At 38.0% G+C, this 13,195-nt stretch overlaps 1 protein-coding gene across 1 annotated transcript; it reads left to right on the plus strand.

Annotated features, from left to right (window-relative positions):
- The first annotated feature begins 8,893 nt into the window (after nt 1-8,893).
- LOC143880690 (uncharacterized) lies at nt 8,894-9,598 on the plus strand. Its single transcript, XM_077383661.1, has one exon. The coding sequence runs from the start codon at nt 8,894-8,896 to the stop codon at nt 9,596-9,598; it is 705 nt and encodes a 234-aa protein (XP_077239776.1).
- The last annotated feature ends 3,597 nt before the right edge of the window (nt 9,599-13,195 follow it).

Here is a 13,195-nt window from a genome sequence, read left to right on the forward strand (position 1 = left end):
ACTTGCCTCCTAAGAAGAGAGCACTAGCAGGATTCTCCATCTCCAATCTAGCAACGTTTCAAAGGAGGGAAGTGTTCTAGAGGGAAAGTCCTTGACAAGCACGGAAACCCTCCTCCAAGGTCAGTAAACTAGAATAACAACCAGTTCCCAAGAGAAAACTTGGTGCTCATCTCCATGGAAAGTCGACCAAGATGGAAAGACTCATATTAAGGGAAGTCTCTCAAACTGTTGTGAACTCCTCCTCTATAAAAAAAACCCCACGCTAAAAAATACGCATCTTCTTCTCCTCACAAACAATCACCCACCAACATTCTCAGATTCATATCGCCTTGAACTAGCACATTTCTACTTTTCAGTAATCACACATGACTAGATCCAGATTACGTGTGCATAGTGGACCAAGCCTTTAGTGTGTTCCTGTCAAACACCCGTACGCAAAGTACTTCGGACCACATTAAGGCTTAAAAGCCAATCTCTTTACTATTACAGATTTCTGTGTGGGCTTTAGCAATCTCTCAGACTACATACGAGATGGTAAATCTCCACCCGCACATAGGTGAGCTCCTTAGAGTATACATAATACTCAGAGTATACACAATACTCATGACTCATTAAGGCACTCAAGCCAACCTCAACTCAAACATTTTTTCTGTATGGGCTCTAGCAGTCTTGTTACTTAGACTACATAAGGGGTAATATTCCTCTACTCGTACATAGGTGAGTCCCTCAGGGCATGCACCTGCCATGCATCCCGCACACAAAGTGCTTTGGGCTCATTAAAGCTTAAAACCATCCTTTACTCCAACAGGTAAAGTGCACTAACACAGGAATGGTCTCAAACGATTTATATTAAAGTGCATCAAAATAAATCTATCTATATTTCATTCTTTGAACCATGAACTATATTGGATGGTGAACTCAGCTTTGAACCACTAAAATAGTTCAATGGTAGATACAATTATAAACAGATTACACAGGCATGAGACCCATTCCGACACAGAAATATAAAATTTTACTGACTTGAATGAAGGATGACAAGCAATTTGGATTGCGATACTGTCTGTCTTACGTCCTCGAACGCCCACCTTAAAGTGTTATTCGGCCCAACTCCAGTGCAAGGATCACACGACTGAACCACCTCTAAAAACAGCAGGAGAATGGATTATTGTAATGCACCGCTCAACAATCCGATCACGCAAGCTCTCTAATGAATCACACTTTCTATTATCTTTAGAGGCTCTAGAGTAGTTTCCTTTCTTGGTATCTCTGGATGCTAGAATGAGGGCTCTATCTATAGAGTTAAAGTAGCAACCCAAAGGACACCCATTAAAGGTGCCCATTAATGGATTCATGTATTTATAGGTGAGTCTTCTAAGAGTCATACATGAATCCTTAATCATAAAGATCATGCATGAATCTCTAGATGGCTCTCCATAAGTTCAAAGTCCTGAATAACCATGCATTTCCATGTCCTTGAGAGACATGCATGAAGCTCCACAATCAAAGTGTTAGGGGAAAAATCCACTCCTCCCTTAGATGTCCGACATGTGGCATCAAGGTTAAATTAGGAAACCGAACTTGCCTCCTAGGAAGAGAGCATGAGCATGATTCTCCATCTCCAATCTAGCAATGTTTCAAATGAGGGAAGTGTTCTAGAGGGAAAGTCCTTGACAAGCACGGAAACCCTCCTCCAACAGTAAACTAGAATAACAACCAGTTCCCAAGAGAAAACTTGGTGCTTATCTCCATGGAAAGTCGACCAATATGGAAAGACTCCTATTAAGGGAAGTCTCTCAAACTGTTGTGAACTCCTCCTCTATAAAAAAAAAACGTACGCTAAAAAATACGCATCTTCTTCTCTTCACAAACAATCACCCACCAACATTCTCAGATTCATATCGCTAGTTGCTTGGTTTTCTCCTATTGTGCCGATTTCTAAATGGAGCGTCGGAGTGGTTTCCCGGAGTCACAACTCCGGAACCCCCCAGTTGCTTGGTTTTCTCCTATTGTGCCGATTTTTGACTGGAGCGTCAGAGTGGTCTCCCGGAGTCACAACTCCGGAAACCCTAATGTCTTTTCCGTGAGTGCAGATCGATCACAGATTGAAGCTCTACAAGCCATTGATTGTGAACCATATTTCGGCATCAACATAAAGGTAAATGGATGAGATGAAGAAAATGGAGAGTTCTACAATAAGGAATAGAGGAAATGAAGTGTTAGAGGAGATTTTGGGTTTTGATACTAGTCTTCTAAGGTTTGTTTAGATGCCCATAATAATAGAAGTAGAACGAAGGGAGTGTAGATTCCTATTTCTTTACTTTCCTTTTTCTTCTGATTTCAGAGAATAGTCAAGCCATATGAAAATTGTACTTAGAAAATTTACATTCGATAAGGACGGCCTTGAGAATAGGAAATGACAACCAAACACTGTCAGGAAATATAAAATGCATCCTTTTATGTTATTTTCTTTTTCACTTTTTTGGTGCATCCAAATTTCACATCCACGACTAACTCTATATCCTTCTTCTCCTCTCTTTCTATCCCCTCTGCCCTGATGCTTCATTTCTCCTTACGCAAATGGATTTAGTGGGAAGGAGTCTTAAATTTGCTTCAAAATGTAAGGTTTGGATTAAATAAATTGTCTCCCCATTTGTTTAGAAGGGGCTTCAATTTTGTAATGAAGGGAGAGTTTCACCTCTGACTAAGTGTGTAACTCTGAAATCAGACCTTCACTCTTAATCTCAAACCCTTCACAATAGAGTGAATGGCTGATTTCCGGGCGATGCACCTAGTCGTGACTGAGGCGAAACAACCTCATAACTAATTAGGGTTTAACATTTTATTAAAGACTATGAATTTGAAAGCAATTTAAGTATTAAGGGTATTTTTACCATTTGACATTATGAAGTATTTTTTGGCTATGCACAGAAAGTTAACAGTTAACAGCCACTAGGGTATCTTTCAAGAAAATCATGGCAGATATTAGCCAAGGATGGTTGGCTTTTTGAAAAATTAAAAACTAGAGGTAGTCTTTAAGGAATAAGGTAAACAACAGGTATCCTTTGTTATAACTCTATTATATAGAAGAAAAACAAATTAAAAATGTATATTTTATGAATCTAACTTTATAACTATGGATGATTGAAGCTTGATGAACAAAATGATTGAAGAACTATAAGTAAATGAAGAGCAACAATGTAAATAAATAAAAGGGCTTTGTACTCTTCCAATTTGTGCGATTTGTCAATCCCAATGTTGTTGAAGGATTCGACGTGAGCAGAAGAGAAATGGGTGGGCTGGGTGGGCCTGTGTGATTCTATTCGGTGCCCCAATTTGAAATTTTTGAAGTGCCGAGAAAGACAAAAAAAATTGTAAGAAGTGAATGACTTTAGGCTCTTCTATGTCTCTTTTGTCGAGAGAAAATGAGATGCGAGAGGAGTGATCCCCTTTTCCTTTCTTTAGTCCCTTTTTTCTGTAGGGGTCTGTTTGGTTGCCAGTAAAATTTAAAACCTAGGAAGTTTTTTAGTAAAATTTTAGTCCCATCCCATGTTTAGTTGCCTTTTAGCACTAGAGTATTTTTAATCCCACTCTTGTAATGAGTGGAGAGAGACATTGGTCCCAAAATCAAGGGGAGAGATTTTCTCCGTTGTGGGGGATTTTTTTTTTGGAGAGAGAGAGAGAGAGATTCTATTTTTGTTATTTGAATATTTTCCAAAATGGGGAGAATAGGTTGTAGATTTGGAAAGTATTTAATTTCTAATATTATTTATAAATGAAAGGGAAATGATATCAACACCTCTATGTTTTGATATTTTCACATGGGAAGGATTGAAGGGGCTTGGGTGTCCGGAGTAATGAAAAGGGGCGCATTTATCATTTCCCTTTATGAAAATACGAAAAAATGGATTTGGTAAGCCATTTTGCGGCTGACTTTTGTATGAGATAACAGCCCTCAATTCAATCTAATATAACTACTATACATAAAGTTGGAATTGTGGGTTAAGTTCTTCCACCCTTTGCTGTTATTTCCGCTTGTGTCCCACTGCCATAATTCCAATTGTATCCCACATGTAAGGGCATTTGTGTCATTTGCCGTTATTTCTGCTTTTGTCCCACCTTTTACTATATTTAAAGGCGGAATTGTGGGTTAAGTTCTTCCACCCTTTGCTGTTATTTCCGCTTGTGTCTGACTGCCATAATTCCAATTGTATCCCACATGTAAGGGCATTTGTGTCATTTGCTGTTATTTCCGCTTTTGTCCCTCCTTTTTTATCCACACGTCAGCATTACTCTTTTACAATTAACCCTTTTGCTGATATCTAACATCTGCCTCTATGAGAAATTATTTGAGGGTAAAATCGTAATCTACATACGAAAAGTACCGACACAGGGTACCTGTCTATGACAATTACGACAAAAAACTACCAAGAAGAGGTAAAGACATATGACAATGACGAAAGAACTACTTTATATTACTCATGCTGGACACTTGCAAAATATTGATGAATTCCGGGCACCTAAAGAGGAACAACAATTATGGAAACCCCTATCGATTGGAGTGCTAGGATCAGCCTATATATATTGGAGGGCTAGGATCAACCGATGGAAATGGTTTTACGGGCACAAACGATTGATGTTGTGTTCCATCACATGGACGGTTTAGATCAACCTATAACCATTTATAGATTGGAGGGTTCGGATCAACCTATGAAAATTATTTTTGGGGCACAACCTATGTTGGAAGTGGCCCATCCAAAAGAAATTTCTTTTTTTTTTGTCTTGGATTTACACGTCAACATTACTCTTTTACCATTAACCCCTTTGCTGATATCTAACATCTATCTCTATGAGAAATTATTTCAGGGTAAAATCGTAATCTACATACGAAAAGTACCGACACAAGGTACGGGCCATACCGTACATTTTAATAGAGTGAGGAGTGCGATCATCAAAATACGGTGAGTAGTGCCATTATAAAATATGGTAGTGAGAACATTAACACTATATATATTTTCAAACCGTCGTTGTTACTTGGATGTTCCCACGCAGGTAGGGTTCAACCCGAATTTGGGTTGGGTCAGGTTAGGCTTTTTCGCAAATCGGGTTGGGTTGGGTTGGGAAAAATCAACCCCAATTGGAAATCGGATTGGGTCGGGTTGGGCTGTCGGGCAACCCGACCCAACCCGAAACCCGAATTTGGGTTCCATCTGAAGAAGTTCTGTATATGTGTGTTTTTCTTTTTCAACATTGAAATAGTCTCCACAGTCCACAATGAACGGTTTGGATAATCCTATGGTGCGGGCCATACCGTACTTGAATAAAGTGAGGAGTGTGATAATATTTCCCTTTGTTAATTGTTAGTCCTTGTTTGGTTTGGATTTTGAGAACCGATTGTGAGTTAAAAACTGATTCTTGGTGACTCACTATTGGTTCTCAAAATCCAAAACAACCTGGCTTGAGTTGAGGTGGTCAACAATTGGTACCATATCAAATCGGGTCAGCCCGACCCAACCCAACCCGAATTGGGTCGGGTTGACACCCAAGTTGCACCTCTAACGATGATGAAAAAACTACTTTTTCTTATTCACTATGTGCGGGTCAAATTACAGAAATGTTGATATTACGAATGCAGGACACCTGTAAAAATATTGACGAATTTTGGACACCTTAACAGGAACAACAATCATGGAAACCTCTATAGATTGGAGGGCTAGGATCAACCTATGGAAATAATTTTACGGGCACAACCTATTGATGTTGTGTTCCATCACATGGACGGTTTAGATCAACCTATGATGTGGTCTGTACAATTTTAAATGGATAATTTAAATGGATAGCACGTGCATCGCCCGTGCATTTTTACGAGTCAAATGATAAAGACAAAATCTGCTGAAAAGTTAGCCTGTGTGGCTTTTCTCTCATGCAAAAAGTCAGCAATAAAAATGGCTTTCCGTGAAATTGCCTATCAAATCCCTAAAAAATGCAATTTTGTCATTTATAGAAGGGTAAATTACTGTTACGTGTCGGAGAGTTGAATTATTGACATTAAAATGTTGCTTGTTGAGAAAAAACGAATAAATGCTGATTTATAAAAAATCAAAATTTTAGGACCAAAATGCCCCTCAGTACATTTATTCTTCTTCCCTTCTTTTTACAATTTTACTTTAACCCATTTTGTTCGAACCCTGTTTTTAACCTACTGAAGTGTTTCTTCTTCTCTGGCGAAACCTACTCTTTTCTCCGGTAATACGTAAGAAGGTAAGCCTGAAATTTCATTCTCCCTCTCTCTATATATTTCTATTTTTTTTTTCAAAACTTCATCTAACATCATCTCCTTCTCTCTCTCTCTCTCTCTCTCTCTCTCTCTCTCATTTTATAGGGTATTCAAAGGTTTTTTTTGCTTGAAACACACAAAATTGGACACATCGGCCTTCTGCCTCGTCAAATCTTTCTCAAAAAGGGTTTCGAGATCTCCCCCTCTCCTTCTCGACGCAAAACAGGTACTCGAAGTGAAAACAGGTTATTCGAAGCCAAAATTTACTTGGTCGAAACGAAAAATTACTTGGTCGAAGTGAAAAATGTGTTTCCAGTAACATTCGTCATTGTGTTTTTCGCTTCGACTAAATTTTTTTAGGCTTCGAATAACTGGTTTTTTGGCTTCGACTAACAAGTTTTTGGCTGCGACTAAAACTTTTGAATTCCAGTAACATTCGGAACTTTTTTCGTCTTTGACTAATATATTTTAGCTTCGAGAAATATTTATTGGCTTCGACTATCACGTTTTGGGCTTTGACTAACTTCTTTTTTCGCTTTGACTAACACGTTTTGGCTTCGACTAAATTTTTTTAGCTTCGATAAATACTTTTTGGCTTCGACTAACTTTTTTTTGGCTTCAAGTAACTTTTTCTGGGTTTGAGTAATTTGTTTTTTGGCATTGACTAGTTTTTGGCTTAGGTAAAAACAATTTTTGGCTTCGAGTAAATTTTGTTTGTCTTCAACTAACATTTTTTGGCTTCGACTATCATTTTTGGCTTCGAGTAACTTTTTTTTGGCTTCAACTAACATTATTTTTTGCTTCGACTATCAGTTTTGCCTTCAAATAACTTACATTTTGCTTCGAGTACCTTGCTTTGCCTCATCTACCAATTTTCACTTCTTATTTTGGCTTCGACTATCACTTTGTGAGTTTGAGTTATCGATTTTGGATTCGAGTTACATTTTTTTAGCTTCAAGTAACCTATTTTTTGGCTTTGAATAACCCGTGCGAGTACCATTTTGGCTTCCACTACCCTTTTGCCTAGTGAGAGCTCATTGGGTAACTGATTTTGGCTACAACCACGTATTTTTGGCTTTGACTAACTTTTTTTGGATTCGAGTAATATAGATTTTTTCTTCGACTCACTATTTTGGATTCGAGTGACATATGTTGCCTTTGATTAAACTATTTTGGCCCTAAGCTAGAAAATTTGGAATTCAACCAGTCTATATTGGTATGGATTAACAACTATTTTCTCTTCCAGTAATTAAATTTGCCTTCAAGTAACCTAAGTGTAAATTTGTTACAGGTTTGATAGGTGTGAAAAATGGTAAATGGCTTCTTTTATATTGCACTATGATGGGAATTTGAAGGATAATATTTCGTATGACTATGTCAGTGGGGAGAGGAAGTTATTAACCATGAATCGCCCAATTAATTTACGGGAATTTCAATCTCTAATTCATCGTAAGATCAATACAGAGGAAAGTGAGGTTTCGTTAGCAATAAAATACCGATATATTGTTGATCAATTTCAGACCACTTTATATGATGTTGTAGACGAAGATGACCTCCAATCAATGTTTAGGCTTTTTTATAATAGTAGAGGGTTCAATTCTTTAAGTCTATACATAAGTAAGTCTTGTAGAGATGAAGGTTCTAATTCCCTAAATGTAAATTCACCTGTATTGCCCCCGAACGAAGTTCGTGTAAGTGCACCATCTTCTCCCCCAAGCATGCCTTCTACTTCAACGCCACATCAGATAATGGTTCTGCGACACCAACGAAATGTCAATCTTTCTCCCATTTATGAAGTCGACCTAAGGAAGGATCATGAAGAATCATTTTGTGGGAAGCACGTCATGAATGAGGTCGACATTAATATTAGAGAAGATGATTCAGCCCAACAAATGAACAATGGACGATACTGTATTTCTTAGCTGACTGTTTTGCAACTTCTACATTTGAAATTTGAAATATCAGTTAAAGTATACTAACCTTGAGGAGTCACAGCTATGCAGGTGTCAATTGGACCTAAATAATGCTACTGAAGATGACTTTTATGTGAGCCATATCAGAGAAGGGATCAATGGGAATATTATGCAACACGAATCATCCCAACCCATGAACAGTTGCCAGTACTTATTAATAGATTGTTTTGTAACTTCTTTATTTGTAAACTGAAATATTCATTCCATCCATCTTGCTAACTTTCTTGACTCTGAACTATGAAGATATGATATGGACTTAAACAATCACATTGGAGATGATTTTGAAGATGATTTGTATGATTCTTCACAACTATGTAGGGGAGAGTTGGAAATAGATAATGGTTTTGAAGATGATTTGTATGTGAACCTTAACAATGATGAGGTCGATGAAAATTGTACAGAAGATGATAATGATGATGATGACAGGACATTGGGTGTAGATGTGGTGCTGCAACCTATCAATTTGGGTGACCCATTATTTTGTAGTTTTACAAGGCAACCATTGGAAGTGGATGACATGTTTGTCGGAGCTCATGAAACAGATAATGGCAATATGAATGGTGATCAGATAATTGTGGGGGCAATTTTTCCTAATATGAAAGAATTCAAGAAGATTGTCCTAGAGTATGCAATGTGAAACCGATTTATGTATTTTGCAAATACTACGTCGCCTACAAAGTATGTTGTTAGATGCAAGGAAAGGAGCTGCCCTTGGCGTGTTACCGGTACCAATCAGTTGAATCATGAGAGGGTTAAGACGTTTATCCCCAATCATACATGTTCACTTAGATTGAGTGGTGACGATAATCCACTTGTCACAGCGGCCTGGGCTGCTGAAACTTGCTTAGGCTTGTTCGGTCGACCTGAAGAAATCAAGCCGAGTCTGATTATTAACTATATCAAGCTTCATTGGGGCATAGTCATCAGTTATCGGAAGGCACACATGGCGAAGGAAATTATACTTGAAATTAAGTGTGGAAATGCAAAGGACTCATATCGTATCTTGCTTGCATACGCACATGAGCTGGTCAGATCAAATTATGGAAGCAATATTCATATTCTTCGAGAAAGAGAACTATTTCGGAATAGAGATGATTCATTTCTCCGGTTATTTTGGGCGTTTGGTTCTTTCATTCGTTCACTTAGACCACTTGTTTTGCTTGATGGGACACATCTACGAGGCAAGTACCATGCCATTTTGTTGGTTGCATGTGCTGTAGATGGAGACGGTGGGTTATTTCCAATATCATTTGTTGTCGTCAAAAATGAGAATGACGATAGCTGGAGTTGGTTTTTAACACACTTTCATCGCAATATCATGTCATCAGAAGATAAAGTTATTACGGTTTGAGTCTTCAAACTTCGGGACGTGTATCTTGATACTTTGGACTTGCTCCCATCGAGTCTGAGCTCCTTCAACTGATTGTCATGTTGATCTCCAAGTCAAGCATTGTGATGTGCTTGCATGGCATACTGAACTTATCCTGCTTAAGCACAACACTCAAGGCAACTCATTAGTCCTTAACACCTAATCAATTTACATTTGTTAATCATCAAAACACAGGTAAAAGTATGGTAAGCCTTTGGGTGGAACCCTTGGGCTAACACAATTTTAAAAAAAAATCCTTAGAATCAGAGCAATGTTGGTCACTTGTTCGTTCTTGCTGGGGCTTTCTTACAATGCAAAAAAATTAAGTTAACTCTGGTTATTACTGGGGCTTTTTTTTTCTTGGCTAACATGAAATTTTTAAATGTGGAGGGCGGAGGGTGGGTGGAATTACAAGCCAGAAAACATCTAAACTCGCCCTTCCTCATCACTCTGATAAATTGATTTTACATGGAAGTGTGCTGAAAATCTGCATCCAATAAGCAATATGGGAAATAAAGAACCTTCATTTTGAATGAGATTCCAACTAGAAAGTAACCCAGCAAGAGTCCAGACACTAAACTACAAGTTCTGAGCAGCCTGAACAATACCATTTCAAATCTTGCAAATTATGTCACTTTCTATCTGAGTGCATGGGCCTTCAGTGACACATTAACATTTACACTTCAATGGACTGGTTTCATGTATATAAGCATGCCAATTCCTTCAATGGCAGCAACCGAAAATATAATGGAGCTTTGCCCCTAAGAGTACGTGCTATATAATCATTTACACTTCACAGCAATGGACTGTAATGGTTTCATGTACAAAGCATGGTAGTAGTTTACCATCACTATCAAGGACAATCTTCTTGAATTGTTTCGTATTAGGAAAAATTGCCCCCACCATTATCGGATCACCATTCATATTGTCATTATGTGTTTGATTAGCTCCGACAAACATGTCATCCACTCCCAGTCATAGTGTAATATAAACGAAGCTATTGAGTCGACCATTTTCAGCTCCTATCAAACCTGTAGCAAGGTTTGCAGAGTTAGTCGAAGCCCAAAAATAGTTAGTGGAAACAGTTTCTCAAAGCCAAAAGCTATAAAACAGTGAACCCAAAAAATCAGTTACTCAAAACAAAAAGCTATAAAACAGTGAACCTAAAAAACCAGTTACTCAAAGCCAAAAATCAACTTCTTAAGCCAAAAAACCAGTTGCTCGAAGCCAATAATCAGTTTAATCGAAGCCAAAACCAGTGACTTGAAACCAATAATCAGTTAATCGAAGCCAAAAACAGTTATTCGAAGCCCAAAATGCAGTTACTCGAACCTAAAAAACAGTTATCGAATGCATAAATCAACTATTGAAGCAAAAAAACCAGTTACTCAAAGCCAATAATCAGTTAATCGAAGCCAAAGACAGTTATTTGAAGCCCAAAACTCAGTTAGTAGAAGAAGAAAAAACAGCAAATTTTGAATTCTAGTAACTACATTTTGGCATCGACTAACTGCATTTTGGCTTCGAGTTACTGTTTTGGCTTCCTATAACTCTTTGGCTTCGAGTCATTGTTTAATGGAGTTACTGGTTTTTTTGAAGAGAGAAAGGAAGATGAGATTTTGGGCTTATATTTTCATGTTTTTCCGAACAAAATCGCCTGAGAAGAATCTCAAATTAGGGTTGACTAAAGCACCCTGTAGACACCCCATTTTGACCGTACCCTAAGCCTTCCAATTTGGTGCCAAAACCCCATCAAATGAATGAATTAGGGTCCCAAAATTCACCCTAAGCTAGGGTAGGATCCTACCAAGCTCCCTGCAAAATTTCGTCGAATTCCGAGCGCGTTTGCCTAGCAAACGAAATGGGAGAGTGTCCGTAGTGTAAATCACTAAAAAGGGGGTGGATTATCCTAAATGGGGCTGTCCAAGGTAAAAAGGGGGTGCGAATTTGGCATCTCCTTATATAGGCCCATTTTTGTTACAAACAGGAGGATTGATTTTTTCTAAAAAAATCAAAAATCGCAGAGGAGAAAACCCCCAAATCACTAACCCAAACTCTTATTTTTCCGATCAAATTCCTTCTTCTCTGATCATATTCCCGCCGGATTCCGGTTAACTTTTGGCAGGAATTTATCTCCTCTACTTTGTTCTTTCTCCTTTTGTTTTGAATTTGTTTTTCTCAAACCCTAACTCCTTTCTTCTTCTTCTCTGATCTACATCTTCCGGTGAGCTTGAGCTCCGGCCAATCATCTAAACTCCGAGAGAGATCTGCAATCTGAGAGCAAGAGAGAGAAATTTTCTCTTTAAATTTCCGATCCAAACCCTAGCTCCGATCGTCTTCTCCGGTGAAACCGACAGAGCTCCGACCGATCTACGCACATAGTAAGAGATCAAAAAAAAGAAAAATCCGTGAGAAAAGAGGAGAAAGAAGCTCTGCATTTTTCAAGAGAGAGAAAGGGGATCTTGGTGCTATACCTTTTCCGATCATCCTCCGATCAAGCTCCGGTCGAGCTCCGGCGAGCACAGATCTGAGAAATTGATTAGAAAAGACAGAGTAAATTCAGATCTGAGATCTGGAAGAGAGGAGAGAGATAGATCAGAGTTTTTTTTTTGCAGAGAGAAAGGGAGAAAGAGAATAGCATTTTCCGAAACCCTAACTTTTCAGATCTCACATTGAGATCTTCTTCTCAGGTAGATCTTTGCCGGAATCCGGTGGAAATTATCTTGACTCCGCCTCATTGTCACCGTTACAGCCACCACTGGTTTTTGTCTTTGAGTGAAGTGTTCGTGGATGAGCAGAGATTTTTGCCATGACTGTGTGGGCAGGTTTTATGCTAGTTGAAGCTTTGTTTCTCTTGTGAAGTATGTATTCGAAATACTTCCATTAAAGCCTGGTAAGCAGATTAAATTATTATCTGTTCTTTTCAATAGATTACAACAGAATTGTAAACGAATTCCCTTGTCGAAACATTCAATCTGCTGGTGTGTTTATGCTCATTGTTCTAGCTGCATAGTTTCTATCCTCTATAATCCAAATCTAGTTCTGGAAAGTTCTGGTTCCAGTCTGATTATTTGAATTCAATTTTCTGCACATCTGTCCAATCTTTTCCTTGCAAGAAAGCGCAGAATAGAATATTAAAAAGCATTAGTACTTATTAGCGCCCAGAAATTGCAGCTCAAAGCATATTTTGAACTACTTAGGCAGTTTTTAAATTTGATCCGGTGACATTACCTTTGAAATTGATCCTAAGACCACAAGAATATTGTGAAGATTTGAATTCTTTGTGAAATCGTGTATGGATCTGGATCGTGGATGTTTTTTTTTATACAGTTCAAAAGGCTCCTGTATATTGATTGTGATGATTTAAAGAGGAATTTTCTTTCAAATTCTCTAAATATTCATGTTTGGTATTTACATAGACATGACTTGTATTCTCTTTGATCTGCCTGTAAAGATTTTTTTACTTCCTTTATTTTGAGTAGGAGAAATATTAGTAGCCCTCGCTTTCTTAATATTAGCAGCTCTCTCATTTGTTTAAAAATAAAACTTGTTTCTTATGCCCTGTCATATTTCAACGAA

Source organism: Tasmannia lanceolata, unplaced genomic scaffold (assembly GCF_043159265.1).
Source record: "Tasmannia lanceolata isolate RefF3 unplaced genomic scaffold, GAP_Taslan_0.1 ptg000007l, whole genome shotgun sequence".
Lineage (NCBI taxonomy): Eukaryota > Viridiplantae > Streptophyta > Magnoliopsida > Canellales > Winteraceae > Tasmannia > Tasmannia lanceolata.

What these genes read in the sequence shown, in the direction of transcription:
- LOC143880690 (XM_077383661.1), top strand. Translation starts at nt 8,894, where the DNA reads ATGTATTTTGCAAATACTACGTCGCCTACAAAGTATGTTGTTAGATGC.